Genomic DNA, 21,902 nt, shown 5'->3' with positions numbered 1-21,902 from the left:
TTCTGATTGGCGACCTTCTGAACTTGAAGAAAATTTCTCGCACTTTACCGTTGAATATCAAGTATCATTTAATTTTGATTACGCCATTTACAATTCTAAAAGCATTTTCAAAAAGGGTTTTCCTGAATGGGTCAAGGTAAATGTCATACGTTATGTAAAAATAATTTTTTTTATGTATTCTAATGAGTATTTCTATTTTAATTTGATTTTGAAAAATTTAACTAAAACTTTAAATAAAGTATTTTTATTTGATTTTCTTTATTTTGATGGATTTTCATAAATTATTTTTAAATTTCATTTTGGGACTCGTAATTCATGAAATTGAAATTTTTTTATACTGTTTGCATTCTAATTAATTAACTCTTCGAAGCAGATGGGACAACCTTTTTTCAGACTCAAGCAAAAATATATTTTTATATTTTTTAATTATAAAAAACAGTTTAATAGTTACCAAAAAAATCTGTTATATTATCGGAATTATTTTTGTATTAAAATATAAAATCCAAAAAGTTCAAATGTTTTTTCTCGTTCATATTCAAAAATTTATCAATAATTGATTTTGTAATAAATTTCAATGGTGAAAAACAAAATGAAACAAATTTCAATAATGAAAAACTTTTTCTTTTATATCTAAATAACTGCAAATAGGTACAAATTATTGTTTGGAAGTTAGCCGTTTATGGAAGATTTTCCTTTTAACTCAGAAAAAGACACCGGTGTTTCGTGCTGTTCTTATAACCATAAATTATTAAAATGCAAACTATAATATAGTCGCTTACTTTGGCTTAAATTATTACAAAATAATAAAAAAAGAATGGAAAATATGTTTAATAAAAATTCTGCTTTAAAGGGCTAACCTACGAAGCTAAAATTACAGTGGAGGTATCGTATATTTTCTAACAATATATTTGGTTTATAAATTGCAACTCATTTTGCAATATACAGCTTAGATTAAATTACATGGATTTCAAATTGTTGCAGTAGTAAGAGTATTGTCAAAGCTTTTTTATGGAAGTTGGTAATATTCTAACTGAAACTCAAAGAACTGAATGAACGTTACTTTGTTTGCATGTTTTAATGCATGTTTGTGTGTTTGTATGTTTATATTCATATTAATTTCTAAGTGAAATTTCAGTGAATTTGAGTAAACTAATTTTTAAGTTTTTACGTAGATAATAGGAAATAATGATTACGTTTTGCCTTTATTCTAGTCTGCAAACTTTCTGTCTGAGAAATCTATAATTCAGGAATATTAATTTTAACTGTTCGCGTCCTAGCGTCAGTACTCTTGGTGTTTTTATTTATTGCCAAGAAGAAAGCCTTTTTAAGATTATTCGTTCACTGTTGGTTATCATATGCACTCGGTATTTCTACTCTTTTCGAAAACACTCAAAAATTGCCACTTAGAACTTTCCTTGATCTCATTTATAAAATTTAAAGAATTACTGAAATAAGCAAATAATGAATAAAATAAGACTGTAATAAGAATAAATGTACTGAAATGAATGATCATTCTTTGTGAGATCTCAATTTTCCTTTTCAAAAATGACTCTTTATAACTTTCTTTTACTAATATCTTCATACTGTAACTACACTGTAAAAATTCTGACAAAATTACCGTACTATATAGCAATAATTTTTTCTGGTAAAAAAAACCCAATAATTTCGGTGCATGAAATTAAAATATATGATATTTAAACCATTCATTCACGGTAGACTGGAAATTCTGGATTTCAAAGTTATAGTTCTCATTACCTCACGTTTAGTAAAAAATACAAAAGTGAAAAGTAAATTTTACCGAATAAATGGTTTTTATGCCAGGCTGTAAGATATAATGATAAAATTAGACCAAATTTTATAACACATTATAAAACCATATTTTGTTGTTAAATTTACCAAAAACGTTACCGAAGCTCTTTGGTGAAAATTACCGAGATTTTTAGTGTTCCCGTAGAGCTAGAAGCATGGCAAATTTTAAAAATTCTATTAGTTTTGAACATGCTTTTTTCTCAGTGTACAACTAAATTTAATTTCTAAGACGAAACAATGGTATTTATACTTGCATATGTTTTATACTAAAGCATAATGTTTTGGAGGGCAATTATAAAAAAGAGAAAAATTTCTATTAGAGATTCATTGAATTTATTTTATGAATAAATTTTTTTAAAAATCTAGACAGCACTGCGGCAAGTTAGCTGTATCATAAAGAATGAGAATTATTTAATATCCCGAAAAGCCTTTGAGTACTATATCTAACACGAAATCTGCAGAATGAAGTACCGAGAAATGAAGAAATAAATTTTAGGAAAATGACCAATAAGTAAGACCAATTATTAAAATTTTAAATATTCGATTAGCCTCATTGTTTGTTCATATTCTTTCCTATTTGGTTTATCAAAAATGTTGAGCAGTTTAAGCTAAGTATTTAGTCCTTTTAAAAAATATTAAAGAAAAAATTATTTGAAATAATTTGGGGAAATTGTTTTTAAACATTGTTAATTTCGTTATTAATTTCTGGAAGGGTTGTATCCTTTCACTTAAATTTTTTACTTTCTCTTTTTAGTTTGTGTTATTTTTTATGAAAGAAATTTACGCTTAACACTGAATATAGATTTATTTGTATATAGCAAAAAAAAAATTTATTCTATTCTATTAATATTTTATCAATGTGAAAGAAAACTCCACATAAAAATGTAATGCAGACGCATTTCGACATAAAAATATGATTACGGTTTTCTGATTATTTTGTTTCATAAAACGAATGCTTTTACTACGAAATAAATACTTATTACTGTAAAATCAACAACAGCCACGAAAATTTTAGAAAATTACGCATTAACAGCTTAGTTTACACTTTTGTTAAAGAATCTTAATTTAATAGCTGCTGTGTTAAATCTAAATAAATTTTGTTTTTTTAACAAATTATGTCTACATAAAAGACATCATGACTCCGTGAAAAATATTCTCAGGCAGTCATCATTTTAAATAAAATACGAGAGTACTAGTTTTAAAAATGCTTACGAACGCATCAATCTGCTTAAATTATTACACATCAAACTGTTTAAAGTAACAGTAACGAAACGTAAAAAAAAGGCAGGTAAAAAAATAGTTTTGTTGATTACAGCCTTATCACTAATGATCCATTTTAAAGTCTGAAGTAATAAGATGCTTAGGTTAAATGCTCCTGTATATAAAAAAAGGTAACGAATTATTTCTTAATGCGGGTAGAAAAATTGACCTTGTTCTTTTAAGCGATTTATTTTTGCCTGCTATTTTTCCAGAAATAAAATGCTATTTGTGCTTAACAGAAATAAAACGAGCATAAAAAAACGAGTTACCCTTAATAATTCTTGATATAATGTTTTTGAGAAATCAAATTTTAAAAATATGACTTTTTTAACATTCGATTCATCAGAAGCAATCGACTGATTTAGTTCAAATTTTGTATCTGGTCGTATAAAATTACATTCTTTGAAATGACGAAAAATTTTTTATACCTTATAATAAAAAAAAATTTCTACCATTATCAAATGAAATAATAAAAAATAATAAATATTTACTTCAAGTCATTCCTCGCATGGAACTGTCTTTGGATAAATGAAATTTACAACTGTGGGCAAAAAAAAATTCAATTCTTTTTCAAAGTTTTGGAGGTACGGCGAAATATGCAAAAATAAAATTAACATAAAGGAGTCCAAACATTAAACCGCTCTCTTGGATACACTATTGTGACCATGTTTTCCAGATTTTGACTACCTCATAATGGATTAAAACATGGATTAATAATGGATATCAAAATGGATTAAAATATATCTTTTGAAATTAATTATTAAGTTTTTACTTTCAGTGGTAGAAGGAATTTTGTATAGCATAATTACTGAGGTTGTTTACACAAACAAGTCATTGTTATTAAGCGAATTAGGCGATTAAGTTGAGTAAACAGAAATGCATAAAGTGTGCAATTTAATTTGTCACTTAAAAGTTATAATTATTTGTCTTTAAATAAACGTTTAAAGTCAAATTTTGATGATTTCAATATTGTAGCAAACAGTGCTGATGTAAAATATCCTCAGTGGTAGATGGAACATGGGTTAGAGTCTCCCTGCCGTCTGGATGACATCAAAGATTTTCGTGGTTTCCCACTCCATGTAACGCAAATGCAGTTTAGCTCTATCAATAGAGCTCTCCACGAAGGCAAATTTCTCCCAATACTTAATCCAGGAGTTCCCTTGTCTTCTGGATTGGGTTAAAAATTAGAAGGCTACGGAGTTAAATATTAGTAGTCGTAAACCCAAAATTCAGTCGGCTGTACAACGACGGTTATAAAATAAAATAAATTATTGTAGCAACAAAATTTGGTCTTGATCTTTGGTCAAAACTTGTTCTTAAACTAATTAAACTACAAAATATTCTCGTTACTTTAATTTTATTTCAGCAAGCATTATGTTTGCTTATTGTGTTAGCTTGGTTGTATTCTTTTTTGTTTCAGGTAAGTTTGTAAGCTTTGAAAATTATGTTAGGAATATTCATTAACTTAGTTCATGAAATTCAATTGAAACCATTCATAAAAGAAACTGAATGGAAATTATTCATGAAATAGAATTGAAAACAAAGATGTTATGAATAAAAGATGATATCAATCTTAAAAGAACGATGTTTAGTTGAATTATCAAATTTTATAACGCATTTTCAATTTCCGCTATTAGTCCGATTTTTTTATTAATTTTTCACATTTTAAAATTAAAATCTTACAGTATACAGATTTTTACTCATACAGATTTTTACATCAGCTCTTTTTTTATTTTATTTTCATTTTGATGAGGAATTTTTAAATGATTTAGATCATTGGAAAACTAATAAAATTACCATAAATGATCTTCTGTGATGTTAAAAAATATACATATTAATTTATAATTTTAGAAATTAATTTTCAATTGAAAAAAAGATGGTTGGTTGGTTGGTGTCGTATCCTCTATAGAATCATATTTCATGGTGTGCTTGAATAGTTTTTGTTATTTCTATGGCATTAAAAGAATACAAATCCTCTTCTGTGGGGTAGTTTAAGAGGTGAAGGCCTGCAGCGACTGCAGGGCAGTTAAAAACATGATATGGTGTCAGTTCCACATTAAGACAGTTGCCACAGTTTTGATATTTTCTAGTCTTATCTGTAGAAATTTTCATGTTTTTATGATGTTTTGTTCTTAGTCTGATGAGAGTAGTGGCTGTCTTCCTATCGATGTCAAGATTAGTTATTTGATCGTGGGCTTTGATTTTTAAAGGGGTGAATAGTCTTGATTTTGCATAAGCATTTGCATCTGCCAACGTGGTTGGGATTGAGTTTTGATTTAGATCTCTGGCATTTTTAGCCAAGGAATCAGCTATTTCATTAAACTCTAGGTTCACATGGGCGGGAATCCACTGCAAGAAGCAATTTTTCCGGAGGCGCTGAAGTTGTCCAAGTTGTTCTATGATATTCAGGACAAGGCTTGAGGTACCTTTGCTGAGGGCCTGTAAGGCAGACCTGCAGTCGCTGAAGATGGTGATACCACTAAGCTGCTCCGAAGGTTCAAGATTGATGTACGTTTCGATAGCCGTAGAAATGGCTATCAATTCTGCTGTAAAATTAGATGCGATTTTTCCAGCACCAGTTGCGAATTCTCGTCTTTGATCATCAGGAAGGAGCAGTACCACTCCCGCACCTCCGTTGGTGAAGGTGGAGTCAGAAGATCCATCAGTAAAAGCCCTGACATGATTGAGGCCAGATAGAGAGTCGATAGTTTTCATCCCAATTTCCTTGAGTTTATTCGCATGGTCTTTTTTCGAGCAGGGCTCGATGAGTTCTAGACAGATTGTCGTATTCTCTGGAACAACTCCAATAGCGGGAGTTTCGTTTCTGATAAGACAGTCTTCGGGTTTAAGGTGAATTTTTTCTCTGATGGCCCTGTCAAACAGAAGGGGAGATGACCTTTTGAGTCTAGATTTCTTATTCCAGTTTATAATAGTACGATGTGAAATGTGCCCCTCGTCAAGACTATGGGCATTATTTGTAAATTTAACAGTTAACATTTGTCTCCTTTCTTCCAGAGGGACCAAACCGCATTCCTCTTGAATTCTTAAGTTGTTTGTTGATGAGACAGCACCAGACATTATTTTTGCAGCTTTTGCTTGTACTTTATCAAGTCTCTCTCTTGAAGTAGAGGAGGAGTGTGACCATACAGGTGTGGCATATTCCATTATCGGTCTTATAAGAGTTGTGTAAGTAGTTTTCAGTGTTTTTGGTGCAGCACCCCATTTTGTGCCACAAAGCCTCCTAAGGATGTTGAGCTTTTTTAGTGCTTTATTTGAGCACTCTAGAATGTGGTGGTGAAAACGAAGCTCTTCGTCAAGTATTATACCGAGGTACTTTGGGTTAGAAATCTTTTCTATGGGGGTGTCAAACAATGTGATATTAGGACAAAATGTGTGCCGGTGTTTTCTGTCTGTGCTGAACACGCTGAGTTTAGTCTTGTTAGGATTAATGACTAGTTTAAGGTCTCTTGACCATTTTTCCAATCCTCTTATTGATTTGTTAAGCTCAGCTTCAGATTTCTGAATGTTCTCGCTGCTGTGCCAGATGGCGATATCATCTGCGTAGCATGCTACTTTTGCTTCTTCAGAGATGTGAGGATGTAAATCATTGACGTAAATAAGGAAAAGCAAGGGGCTCAATACCGATCCCTGTGGTACACCAGCCCAGAGTCGTTTCCTTTTGGATAGTACACCGTTAAATTTAACCCTAATTACTCTGCCTCTTAAAAATTCCGCAATCCAAATCAGGGCATTTCCATTTATTCCAATTTTGTGTGCTATTTGAATGAGCCTCTGCCTCCAGACACGGTCGAACGCGGAGGTCATGTCTAGAAATATGGCAGTTGTTTTTCTTGATGGCTTCTGTTGGAAAGAATCAATTATCGACTGGCAAAGATAAAAGAGCTGGTCTGTGGTTGAGTGTTGCGCTCTATAAGCTGTCTGATAAAAGTTAATTTTTTGGTTGTTGGTGAGCCAGTGTATTAGTCTTGAATGAATCAAACGTTCAGTCAGTTTACACAAGATGCTGGTTAGAGAGATAGGACGATAGCTGGAGAGGCTATCAGCGTTTTTATTCGGTTTTAGGATGGGAATGATTATTGTTATTTTCCATTCTTTCGGAATCTTACCTGTTCGCCAGGATTTGTTGATGATGGTGAGTAGCTGCTCTTTAGCAGTACTTCCTAAATGCTTTAACATCGATGCAAAAATGAGGTCATTTCCCGGGGCCTTGTTAGATGGCGTTTTGGCCAGTGAAGCATTTAGCTCATGTAGCGTGAAGTCTCCAGAAAAGTCCCAGATTGAGTTGTCATTTTTCGCAGTTAGAAGAATTCTTTTGCTGCTAGTGAGTATTTTCTTATCTGCTGTTTCGTAGTTAAGTCTTGAAACCCTTGAGTAGTGTTCAGCTAGAGCATTAGCTGTATCAAGATCGTTGGTAAGGGGCCTATTGCCATCTGAAATAATATTTGAGTTTGTTTGAAAATTTCCATTGGTGTTGTCCAGAATTTTGATGATTTTCCAATGTTGACTCTCTTTCCTAGGGTCTAGCTTATGACAGAATTCAGCCCATTTCTCTTGTTTGCATTTATAAATTTCTTGCTCCACTTCGTGGCTTAGTCGTGTCAATTCACGTCGAAGTTCTTCTGTGTTTCTTGTCTTTAACTCTGCATTTACTTTGTCTCTCTTTGCGATCAGTAAATCAATGTTGTGATCTTTCCAGAAAGGCACCCATGAGACTTTTCTTTTTCCCCTCGGGATTGACAGACTAGCTGCCTTTCTTAGACTGGATTCAAAGGTACTCGTCATATTATTTATGTCTCCAGTGAGAGGATTTTTAGTACAGGTATCTTCTAGGATTTTCTCGAAACTAAAATCCTAGAAGATACCTGTACTAAGATGGTGTTTATGGGATATAATTATTGTTAATTTTATTATTTATTTTTTGTTATATCTATAGCTCTTAGCCTCTGTTTATTGCAGTGGATTCATTTAACCATAACAAATAACAATAGTAAAAAAATAATAATGAAATGAAACATTTCACAATTTTGCCATAATTTAATTTAATTTATATAAATTGTTTAAATAACTGAATCAATAAAAAAATAAAAACTAATTTTTTTAAATTCAAATTAAAGGTTTGTGTCCTCATATCTACATAACTAATTTGTTTTTTCTTCCGTTTTCTTAAAAAAACGTAAAAAAATCTTAGATACACATTTTTATTATGTTGAAGTTGCATTTTTTTTTATAAACAATAGTTCTATAACGTTTCTGTAATTAAAGCATCCTGTATGAGTAACAGAATAATGTATGAAACTTTTAAACAGATAAGTTTTATATATAGTTAAAGTGCATAGTTTTACCTTTTAAATTTATCAAGACCTCTCGAGAAAGTTTTACTGTGCTTACTATATAAGCATATAATTCTATATCACATCATGTTTCATGTATAATATAATTTTATATTAACAGATTAAATAAAAAGAAAAAGAAACAGAAAAAGTTTTTTTTAAAACCCTATTAGTTGTAGTGTTTTGTAGGTTAATCTACCTTTGTTAAACATTTACGATAATTGAATCTAATGAACAATGAGTAAAGTTCACTTTCATTTCGAAACTTTTTCCTAATGATATAATTAAGTGCTATTTCATTTCTTTCCCCTTCAAAGCAACATATTCTTTCGAAACATACGGGATAATAATTTAAGGCGTTTTTAAAATGACTTTTCAGAAGAAATCAAACAATGCTCATTACTTAATGTTAACTGTTATACCTGAATATTAAATAAGCAGCATTTAAGAAAATACAGAAAAAAACTTGGGTATAGTGGAAAAAAGATGATAGAGCATATATGAGTTTTTTTTAGACGAAAGATTTACACCATAGACATACATACGTTCACTTTTTTGTGCTAAATATAAGTGAAAATCTGGAATTTAACTATAAAATAAAATAAAAAGTATTCACAAACAAATTAAAAAATTTGTACCGAGAAAAAAGTATGGTCAAAATTACCAGAATATGATAAAATTTACCGAGTTTCTTTCTCTATGGGAACACCAAAACATTCGGTAACTCTTACCGATGCGATTTGGTAATGATTTTGGTAAAATTAGCAGTAAAATATAGTTTTATAGTATGTGATGATAGCTATTTTGTAATTTTATTGACACTTTAAAGCATGGCATAAAAACCATCAATTAGGGTAAATTTATTTTTCTGTGTTGTATTTTTCATAAAATGTATGACAATAAGAACTATGATTTTGAAAACCAGAAATTTCGATAAACCGATTTCATATGAGCGGAAAAATTATCAAATGAACGGTTTAAATGCCGTATATTTTGGTTTTATAATGTTTTTTTTTTTAAATTTTTAATTTTTTTTTTTACCAGAAATTTTCTTAACATACTGTGTGATAATTTATCAGAATTTTTGAACTATAACGTTTGTTGCTAGCCTTGTAGATACTTCATTTAAATATTTCATCGTATTACTGGTTATACGTCTATAGTTCAACTTGAAGGAGGAATATAGTGGTTCAATTTAAAACCTTATTAAGAAGGCAGCAATTTTTTAGTTAAAGATACTGAGAATTCCTGATAGAATTACGGCAAAAAGTGCTGATAATGGTAATTGTAAAATTAATTGTTCGCTATTGGTTAGTTCCATTTTTACCGGAACATGTTACGGAGCAAAAAAAATCTGATATATCGTAATTTTTACTATAATAATTACCGTGAAATTATTGAATCACTCAGAATTAAATAAACATTACAGTAAAAATTACGGTATATTATTATTCGGTAAAAATAGATTTTATGGATAAAGTACTGACAACCAAAGTACCGGTACTTTATCCGTTATTAGAAATGTATGTAATAATATGCGGTGCTGATAAATGTTCGATTAAAAAGTGAGCGCCTTACGTATTTCGTTTTAGGTGCGATAGAAATTGAATTATTTTCTCGTTTTTTTATCCATTTAAAAAAAGAGGATTTTGAAAACTGCTCGGCGTTATTACTTTATTTCGAGTTTTGGGTTCGACAGTTTGCTTACATCGGAAAAGGATTGAAACTTCAATTGATGTTAAATTCTGCTCGTAATAGTAAGCAAATAAATTTAAATTTTTAGTCATCCGTCACAATTATTTAAATTTGAGCATTCTAGCTAGTGAGAAAGTAGTCAAAATTCCCCTTCCTCAAAAACAAATAAATGAAGAAACATGAAAATCAGTTAAATAAAAAAAACATAAAAAAACTTTCATAATCAAATATTATTTTCAGCTGATTTTGCATATCTAGGACCGAAAATGGAATTCGGAAATATTTATACATAAATGTAAAAAATTGGTACGCATATTGTAAAAAGTATTATGCACTGTAAAAAAATTCTGGAACAAATTACAGTATAATGTATCGGCACTTTAGATGCATCATTCATGAAATACTTTTACCATAAAATCCATTTTTATCGTAAAATATTATAATGTAATTTTTACAATACTATATACTATTTAGTTAGAGTGATTCAGTGATTTTACCGTAATTATTACTGCAAAAATTACGGTATATTAGACTTTTTGTTTCGTAACATGCTCCAGTAAAATGGATTTTAATTAAAAAAGTACCGGTATCCTGAAAGCCGGTATTTTTTACAGTAATTTTTCGCAGAGCACACTTTTTCGAAAAACGTTTCTTTTTCACGGTTTCTGAATTCTGGCGACCAATTTTTATGCTATTATTTTTAGAATTACGGTGCATGCAGAGAATTCAATATTTTTTCAATAAGCAAAAATATTAATCGGTCAAATATAAAACTATAGTGTATCTAAAATCTTTATTTGCCTATCATTATAGAAAACTTATAATAATAAAAGAAGCTGCATTGTGTGTCAGAAAGTATTATCCTGAAATCGTTCTGTGGAGGCTAATAGCCTTATCAAGCGCAGACATCATAAACGTTGTCTAATTACAATGACGTTACAAGGTCAAATGTGAATAAATAGGGCATAAACTAGCTGGACTGTTGAAGCAAGACCAGCGAGTTCTTAATAATTCTCGGTAAGAAATTTAGAGCAAAATAATAATCTCAAAAAGTTAAAATGTTTATTTTTATACAAGTTAGTAAGCAAAAAAACATAGCAGTGTAAAATAGGCTGCCAATGAGGCGAAGAAAATAGCTATTTTATCGAGAAAATAAAAATAACCAAAAGTTTTTCTTACATTAAGGGTTTTATTTTTTTATTAGGTTATATATTATAAGTTTCAATTAATCTATTCTTGTTTATTAACCATTCAACCGAACTGAAAATAATAAACACGAATTTAGCATTTTTTAAAATTTTAATTCAAATTAATTCTGTAAATTCGAAATTCTACTCTATTATTAGAAAAAAGCATTATTTTCTCCAAACATATTACGTTTAATTGTATATAAAAGCAGTATAAATAAAATAGTATAAAACTAGCAGATATTATAGCTTCCACTGAAATTTTAAATAATGTGTTTCTTCCCCAATGACTTGGAGTTTAATAGAAATAAATTTGATAAATAAAATACATTTGTAAAAATATTTAATTTTTCAGACAATTTCACAAAAGTCGTGTTGAAATAAATGCTATCATTTAAAACTTCTTTTTTTTTTTTTTTGCAAATTTAAATATTTTGAATCTATCTTTTTTTTCGTTGGCTTAGCTATTTCTACTCGTTTCGATGCATAATCAAAACCCGGAAATTGGTTTTTGTGTTCACAGAATTATTTATCTTCTTTCTCCTACTGAAGAATACTGTGCACTCTGTGGTTATATAATTATTATTACATTTAGTTTATTAAATGTTCTTTCCTCTTTAACAATTTCCTTCCATTTAGTTAATATAAAAGTAATATAAATAAAATGTTACTATATGCAAGTTATAATCAAAGATTATATACTTAGCGGTATAGAGAAAATAAAATAAGTAGAAAATACTCCATTATAAAGCCTCAATCAATATGATTATTAGGATATAAATGATGTATAAATGGTTAACTCGGGAACGGTTGGAATTGATGAATGAAATATATTAGTTTTATAAATTGTTTCATTTAACTATTTTTCTTTAAGAATTTAAAAGTTCCAAGTTTTACAACTGTTGTATGCTCTGTAAAAATTCCTGGATCAAATTACGGTAAAAAGTACTAACACTGAGGATGCCAGCATGTTTTTCCGTAAGATCCATTTTCACCGTAAAGTTTTAGGGGGAAAAAATCTGATTTACCGTAGTTTTTACAGCAATACTTATTGTAAAATAACTGTACCACAATAATTAAATCAGTATTACCATGAAAATTAGTGTTTCACTTTTACGGGAAAAATAAATCTTACATTGGTATGGATTTTATGGACACTGCATTCTAGGTGTCAGTACTTTTTACTGTAATTTAATTCGGAATTTTTTACAGTGTGGCTTTTGCTATTTAAAGCAAAGACGAAGCTTGTTGGTTGTGTTAGTAACAGTATTTATTTAGTTTGTGCTTCTGAAGTGCTTATGACCTTTCTTTATTATTATATTCGGTGTTTGTAAATTTTCTTCTAATTTAAATAACACGAAATTCTGAAAATTAAGCAATAATAACTAATACAATTAAAAAATTTCAGACATGAATCCTACATAGAAGTATAAAATAAACTTATAAAATATTAATTTCGTTCTATTGTGATAAGTAGAATATAGTAATTTTTTATTAGAAGTAATTAATTTCGTTGAATAACTGTTTTATTTAATACAGGTATAAGGGAGCTCCGTTCCAAGGTCGCTTCGCTCCCTTATGGCTAAGTGATTATTTTTGTTTTATTAAAAATGAAAAATAAGCATTTTTAAAAATTAAAAACCAGCAAATATTCAACTGAAACACCCCAAAATGTTTTATTGTATAAATACAGATTGGGTTCCACACATTGATTTTCGATTCGATTGGTATACAGTATTGACCAAATCATTTTGCTCGATTGCGCGATTGTAAATTTATCCATAAACTTGTTTTTGAAATTTTTATTTCACTTTTGGGTACTATAAAAACTTTTTAAAAATATTTTTCGTGTAAGCAATTATTCAGTAACTATACACTTTGAAAAAAACTACCAGAATACGGTAAAATTAACAGTGTTTCTGGCTCGATGGGAGCACCGAAAGCTTTTACCGAACCACTTTGTTAACAATTTTAGTAAAACTAACGACACAGTTTAGTTTTAAAATATGTGATAAAAATTTGGTAAATGTGGTGAAGTTTAGTAATTTCCTCACGATACCTTAGAGCAGGCATAAAAATGTTTTATTCGGTTAAATTTACTCCCCAGTTTTGTGTTTTTTACTAAAGTGGTAATACGAACTATAATTTTGAAAATCAGAATTTTTGGTAAACCGTTACTTTACGAACAGAAAAATTATCAAATGAATGGTTTAAATACCGCATACTTTGATTTTATTAACCACAATCATGTTTTCTTCTTTTTTTCTTTCTTTTTTTTTACCAGAAATATTATAACAATAAAATACGGTAATTTCATCAGAATTTTTTTCTCTTCGTAAGAAACGATAAATCCTAATATTGCTTCGGAATTTTTTATATTCCTTATTTCAATTGCATACGTTTACTAAATCTAATTCTAAATAAAATTTATTATGAAAGTAAATATAATCTATTAAAGAGAAAATTAACTTATTTGCTTATTAAATTAATCATAAAAAAATAAATATTTGCCTTTGAGAATCTTGAAATTTGGCTAATACTTTTGATATTTGTCTAATTTAGTGGCAATAATTTGAAGTCCTGAACGTGGGTTATGTTTATGAAAACGAGTATTATATTAAGATAGAATATTTACGTCATCGTAATAGAATATTCTTTTCTGAGAATTAAATCGGTTGACTAAGCTTCCTAGTTATACAGGTCAAGTATTTGTTTGACCTATAAGATAGTCATAGTCATAAAAATCTCGAGTCGGAAAAAAAAGAATCTTATTTGCTGATTTCCTAACTTCTTTTTTTGTCTTCATATCTTCCGGGTTAGCAATGCGGGCACAAATTCAGCAAATCATTTCATGGTAATTTAAACCATCGTCATTCGAACTTGAAGTTTCCATTGTCTTTTCCGTCGCTGACGCAATTGAATATAATATTTTCTTTTGGCAGGTCACTCAAAATGAGATTTTAATTTTACTATTTATGTATTTAGAGTTTTTCTTTCTCAAATAGAAATTTAGAATAAACTTAGAACATTTCGAAATGGATTGTCTTTAGATTTAGTTGAAAGCGGTTTTATCTGTCATTGTTAACACAGTCGGATAGTTAACAATAACTTAAAAATCAATTATAAGATTTTCTATTAATATTTAATAGAAGGATCAGTTTTATGGGATTGAAATTGTTTGTGATGACACCAATTAAAAAATTGGCGCAAAAGCTATGTGGTTTGTAAAGTGATTTACAAAAAAATAAATAAATATTAGTATTAAAATTTTAGACTTGTTAATTTATTATATCTCTTGAATTGTTTTCAAACAACGGTCCCAATCTCCTTTTTTTACAACACAGCCAGGGATTTTAGAGTTTTTCAGTGGAAAGGCCAATTAACTAAAAACAATTTATTGCATAAAATGTCAAAACCCTTCGATCTCAATAAGTTTTAATTTTATAACTTGATTTTAATGGAATCACAAGAGAAGTATGCTCAATGTATTAATCGTGTTATGAAATGTCAAAATCGTTTTTTTAAACACGCAAGTTCAGCAAAAATTATGAGAATAAATTATAATTATGAATGTAAATTCAAAAATATATATTAAGTACAATTGAGGCTTAAAAAGGAAAATCATGGTTTGATCAGCATATAATAATCTCAAGACATAACAAAATAATCACGAACAAAATCTTTCTTAAATAAAGGCTTAATTTTTTTTAATTAAGGTTAATATGCGACAGTTAATCCGAATTAATCATGTATTGAATAAAAACAAAGGAAATTTTGGAAACAATGAGCAATTTAAGAGTTAAGAGGAGCACTATAAGAAATGAAACTAAACAGTTAGTTGAAATTCTATGAAATAATATGATAAATATGAGAGAAATAATGATTCCATTGCTTGCAGAAAATTTTTAATTAGTAATAATTTTAAATAGTAATTAATGTACCAAACGAATGGAAAAATATGTTTTTAGATTTATTTTATTCAAATAAAAGTTTATTTAGAATTTTAAAAACTAATTTAAATTGTTCAGTCATTTAGGATATGTTTGAAAATAACATTCATTAGAAAAAAAATCTTTAATCATGTTACCGAATCACATTTATCTCAGTTTCTATGTCTATCTCCTCAGTTCTTAGTTATCTCAGTTTCATATACTCGTGTTTCATTTTTCATTAGCTTCTTACTAGTTTTAAATGAAAATTAACACGCATTGTATTAAGGTGTTTACTAACATATTTCCTCAAGTTTCATTTTCTGGATACCCGAAACTTTTCCCTCCGGGCCATTAAACAATATTTGAAAAAAGTTCTTGGTATTGTTTTATAATAGAGATTTAATAGTTATTCTCTTTTAAAGAAACAACAATATCTCCTCCATCAAAGATTACGCACTTTCTCAAAATGATATTGTTAAGAATGGATAAGAAAATTTCTCTTTTAGTGATAACATCTGGTCAAAAGTGCGAAAAGTAAATATAATAGCTGAAGATGGTTTCCTTTTTCTTCCAAAATGACCCATGGCATTGTAAAAAGTATTTCTTTGATGTTCTAACAATGGGAAGAGCTTCATTTGAAGTTTCAAACGATTTTCAATTATGCATTTTCTTTCTTGTTAAATATTTCCAAGCAGTGTCAAACGATTTTTTTACCTTTGCCAAAACTAAAAATATAAAAAAGCTTAGAAAACTACATTGTTAAGAGAATTTCGATCTCGGTGATAATATCTGCTCTAAAGTGTGGAAAATAATCATAATAACTATACATGGTTTTCTCTTTAGCGTCTCATTGCATTCATTGAAAAAGTTTTTTTCTTTATGTTTTAACAATAAGAACTTTATATTAAAAGCGCAAACGATTTTCGATTATGGGATTATGTATTTTTTCCCCATTAAATATTTCAAACTAGTGTCAAACAACTTTAACTTTATTGCAAAGAAAAAAAAATTGACAAAGACAGTATGTAATAAAGACAGAAAAAAAAATTTACTTTTGATATAATCGGAAAATCTATTATCATTAATTTCAATCGAACGAATTTGAGGAAGAAGCCAGACAGCATATTTAAATACAAGGTAAACAGATCTTAATCTTGATTTAAGTGGGAAGAAATGATAGCAGATTTTGAATTGTGTGTATTAACTCTGTGTAAAAAGTGTAAGTCGGAAGTTAAAAAGATACATATTTATATTATATTCAAGTTAAGAGGAAACGTGTAATTTCTTTCCAGGAAAATTCCCATAACTGTTTGGGTTAAATGGTCTTAGATAACATTTTTTTTTTTTTTTTTTTTTTTTTGCAAATGTGTTTTTTGGATAGTTTTTTCTAAAGGCTTTTCCTCATAAAAAATGCCAATGTTGTTAAAAAAATTTTTTATTTTATTGCTTCACTTTACATACTTATTTTAACATTAATCAAAAGCTTTCAAATATAATTGTTTTCATTGAAATGTAAATCAATGGAATGTAAATTATAACATTTCAAGCTTGAATGAAACTGAAATGTATTTTGATCAGTGCTTTTATTATTGACATATGCAGTGTCTAAACAATCTTTAATGTATTGGACTGAAAAATTTTTCAAATAGTCCAAGCAAACATTGTTAATTCTAAATTTTGTGAAATGAAATTACTATTATTTTTTAATTAACAAATTATTAAATGTTTCATATAGATCAGGAGGGTTATAATAAAAAAATTGCCCTATTGCGTTTATTCATTGATAAAAAAAACTGAAATAGTTTATATATATATTGAGATTGAGAGTCATGCAATATAAAACATCCAAATACCTCTTTCAGTAATAATAGTTATAATTATTATAATTTTGCTAGAATAAAAGTTAAAGAAAATGTTACTAAATTTATGAAGCTGGAAACATGCTTTTATATTAAGTATGAAATTTAGAATTGATAGCAATTGAATGCTTTCAAGCAAAACATTATTGGATAAAAAAGCTTTTTCTAAATGATTTTAAAGACTTTAAAGTCTTCCAAGCTAAGAATCGTTTTTATTCAAATAATTAACTGCTTTTTTTAAAGATATTCTTGCATTCATTTTTTAACTAGCTGTACAGAATTATATATTTTTTAAAAATTTTCTAACAAAAAAAAAAGATTTTTATAATAAATATGAATTTTAATTGGAATGTTTTATTGGAAGTAATTCCAAAAAAAAACATTATTTCACAAAATAAATAATTACTCGTTGTTACAAACTAATTTCAATTGAATACATGGGGTTTTCAAATTTGAATATTGTTTATTTCGGCTCTATTTTGAAACATTTTTGCTCAATTTTCAGAAACCCTCTTTTAAGTGCACTACTTGCGTCACGATGACAATTCCGATATTAATTCTCGTAAATTAATTGTCTAAGATAATCTGAGGTATCGAAAATTTATTAAAAAAAATATTGAGTGCCCATTTTTAAATAGAAAACTATTTTGTATCAATAGTGAATGTGTAATAGATAGAACAAAAGTATCAATATAATTCTATATTAGCTGTAGTTAACATTATTGTTCTCCCACCTCGAGAAGTGCTCTTATAAAATTAGGAGCAGAATTAAAAGTTAATTCTTTTACTGTCCTTTACAGTAAACACAGTTTTCAGTGCGCTATTTTTAGTTTAATAAGAACATTAAATGACGCATCGTTTATTATCATCGCCATTTTAATTTAATCAGGAGACATCTAAACTAAGAAAAATAATTGATCTAATATCGAAACAATTAAAAATAACTTCATTTGGTGGACGCGGAAACTAAAGAATGCCCCAAGGAGATCAAGGGCGAAAAAGTAACTAACTATTCGAATAAAAAAAATTAACAGACATTGAATAGCGGTGAACAGGAAACTCAAGTTTGGTACCACTGGTTGGTGTTCATTGCTCCAACAAGCAGTGAATTGCATGATTGCTGATGGAGGAATATTCAACCATCATTAAAAGGAAATGGTGATTCCTAAGTTGGGCTTATCTTTTATCAATTTGAAGCATTCCAAATAAGCTAAAGTGGAATTCCTGCTATAATTTATTTATATTTCATGGTGTGGTTTGTAAACTGTCAAACACCTAAAGTAATAAGAATAAAGCAAAAATATTATTATTTGTGCTTTATTCATGCTTTATAGAGTTATTCACGCATAGCACAGAGTATATATTTTTTTCCTCATTTGGAGCTAAAGAAAAAAATGAAAATTTTCTTCGTTGTTGATGAAACCTATTACTGTAAAATGTTCATAATAAAAATTTCGTCTAATGGAAAAAAATTACTATTTTTTATTTTATTTTTAATATCATAAACTTCGCCAAAAACAATTTAAATAACCCTGAAAACAACTTATTAGAAAATACATAATAAATAAAAAGGTGAACACGAGGTCTCACCAGGATTCAAGCTAGGAAAATCTGCTTAATTAGAGAATGCATTAAGCCTTGTACCAACCTGTCAAACTTTATAAATGGCTTTAAAATTAAATAAAAAAATGCGGTGAGCTTTCAGAATACTTTGGGATGATATACAAATGAGGAGATAGTTTTGTTATACATTGGTGAGTTCGCGTTTCGTCAAAAATCACGTGATTTTTTTTTCTTTTCTTTTATATATTTCTTGTTTAGCACTCAAGAAGAACCGGTACTCATCTTCGTAACATATCTTAAAATTTTTAAAGATGTCTGCAAACGTGCCGCTTAATGTACCCCTTGTGCTATTGTACTGCTTAATAAGTACTCAAATATGCTAATTAATCTTCTAAATTAATCTTCTAAATTTTACTTTTAAAATAAAATAAAACTTTAGAAGAGGAAAATATTATGTTTTAATAGTTGAAATTTTTTAATTATTTTTCATTTTAGCTTGCATTCTGAAAAGGAATTTTAAATTTTTAAATGTATTTTTAATATTTATTTGAAAAGAAAAATATGCAAATTTAACTTCTAACTAAAATATGCAAATAACTTTAACTAAAATATGCAAATTAACTAAAAGATTCTAAAATTTTTAAGTGAAACCAAAAATTATTAAAAACAAATTCAAGAGCAAAAATCGAAAGTAATTGATAAAGAAATTTTTATGCGTCTTGAAAAATATATATAGACATTAAATTGTTCAAAGAATTTTTAAAAGAATTTAAAGGAATTGAAGAATTCCAAAAATTAAAATTATCTTTTTCTTGTTCTTAAAATCTTAAATGTACTCTCTATTCCTTGAAGTTTTTTTTTTTCGAAAAAAACATTATTTTTTAAAACAACCAAACATTTTATAATTTAGTTTCTTTCCAGTAGCTATATCTACAATTTTAAAATTTGAATTATTCCGTAATTATAACCTTTCATAATTCATCTTTTTAAAAAATTAGTATTTAAGAATCAGAAAATCTTTCTCGCTTAAGTTAAATAAAAAACAAATTAAGGATTAAATATAGATTCCGAATTTCATTCAGCTGTCTTTAACGAAATGAAAAATGTGTGAATAGGAAATAAATAAATAAAAATAATCAAATAAATAAATAAATTTGATTTCCCCAATTAGGTATGTAATTTCACTTTAAAATCTGTTTGTGAATGGTGTAAAATCATTTGGTCTTTTAAAGCTTTAATATCATTATTATGTGCAATTTTATTTAAGTATAATTTAAAATAAATACTTTCCTTTTATTTTAGATTATTTTACTAAAAGATATAGTTATAAATCATACATCTATTAAGCATAGAAAGTTTTAATAATATAATTTTTTTTTTGTTCAGTGTACATTGTACATAATAGCATTATTTTAAAATTAAGTTCACATCACATTTTCAATCTTATCCCCTGCTTTTTTTCATAAAAAAATTATCTTTCGTTAAGTTATTCGTTAAGTGGCGTTTTTCAAAAAAGTAAAATAGAATTTATTTTAAAATATTTTCAATTTTTGTAGTTTTTCTCATTAGTAGGTATTCATTATATAGTATGTATTTATTATAATAATACATACTATATAATAGCTATTTATTAGTAGGTACTTATTATAATATATGGATCATAAAGGGTTATACGTAAATTATGACGATTGCAACATTGTATTCAGTGTTCTAAAATTGTAACATGCATTTATTGCAAATATTTTTTGTTTTGAATAGAGTAAGTTGTTTTAATAAAGATTTTTGTGCAATTAATTATGCATAATTTCCTATTTATATTTAAAAAATCGATAGCACAATTATTAAAAATCAACAAAATATTAAAAAAGAAAAATGTGTTACGGTTAACGTTTTTCAATAATTTATTACATGCAAATTTTTTCTCACTAGAATCCAAAAACTTTTTACATAACATTATTTATTTAAATAAAATTCGTAGTAATTTTTTATTAAATATTATTATTAAGCATTACTGTTGAAATTATTATTATTATTAAGTATTAGTGTTTAAATTATTTTTATTATTAAGTATTTTTGTTTAAATTATTATTATTATTAAGTATTATTGTTTAAATTATTATTATTATTAAGTAATATTTGTTCAAAAAAGATCAGTAATGCATTTTTTAGCTAAAATATATTATTACAAGTGCAAAAACCTCTTAATCGTCTGTTATTGTGTAATAACCCATTATCACGATAAAATTTTCTAGAACGTAGAATACTCTGCAATGATGTTTCAACTATATTAAAGTTGCATCACCAATATTATTAAGGCTATATGAGTAAATAAACAAAGCGAACAAATAAGGAATATTGAAATACAGCATGTACTGTGTACTCATTGTTATCGTGCATTATGCCATTAAAATAACCACATACCCTTATGAGGAATATTATACTATAGTAATAGGTCAATAAAGCATACAGTTTGATAGGGCTCTCTATAAAATAAGGGGTGGGGTAGATGGCAAAACAATAAATTGGGAGAACTTAAAATTTTTTCATTGCCAATGAATAAAATAAAAAAATAAACTTACCTGAGAATAAGTAAAATGAAATCCAAAACACAAAATAAATGAAACAAGCACTAAACGCACGAAAACAATCGAACAATTTAACTCCATTTTGAGTTTCAACATTCAAATCTACCAATAACACAATAGATTTTCTTCTTCGAAATCAACGTTTTTTTATAACTTCAACTTTCTTTTAATAACATCATCTCTAAATCCGGAAAACATTCACAAATAAGTTGTCAAAATAATCCACAGGAATGTAAGGATTATTGGAACGACAGTAGAATCCTTGGCACGAGTTTTTTAAAAGTATCGTTCAACACTCGTGCCAATCTGAAGAAGTCGGCGACACGGACTCTTCTGTTGGTAGACCAACTACCTCCGGGCGAACATGCAACAGGTGAGGGGATGGGGGATTCTACCTGGAATCTTAATAACATTGATGGAGAGGAACTTGTTCTTCAAGTTCTCGTATTTTTTCTTCCCCTTCCCTCCCTACAGTCACTCTTTTTTTTCGTTCTTTTTTCGTTGCTTACATAATTTATATAAATTTTTTTTCTTTCTTTTTTTTCTTTACTTCTTGAGATGTTGGAATTTTTTTTTCAATAGGAGATAGCTGGAAAATAAGGTTTTTCAATGAAAAAGAAGTTGTGTTTTGTTTACATATCAATCCGGCTCCATAACAAAA

The 21,902-nt window shown here is 27.9% G+C and overlaps 1 protein-coding gene across 1 annotated transcript in view; it reads right to left on the bottom strand.

Annotated features, from left to right (window-relative positions):
- LOC107451935 (uncharacterized) overlaps positions 1-21,628 on the bottom strand; it is a gene marked incomplete in the record, with an annotated part of 144,271 nt that extends 122,643 nt beyond the window's left edge. Inside the window, 1 exon segment of the mRNA XM_043050349.2 lies at positions 21,236-21,628. Within this exon segment, the coding sequence (XP_042906283.1) occupies positions 21,236-21,337 (102 nt within the window).
- Between the last annotated feature and the right edge of the window lie 274 nt (positions 21,629-21,902).

The sequence above is a fragment of the Parasteatoda tepidariorum genome, chromosome 8 (genome assembly GCF_043381705.1).
Source record: "Parasteatoda tepidariorum isolate YZ-2023 chromosome 8, CAS_Ptep_4.0, whole genome shotgun sequence".
Classification (NCBI taxonomy): Eukaryota; Metazoa; Arthropoda; class Arachnida; order Araneae; family Theridiidae; genus Parasteatoda; species Parasteatoda tepidariorum.
The sequence above is the reverse complement of the archived record's forward strand: the minus strand, read 5'-3'. Positions and strand labels throughout refer to the sequence as shown.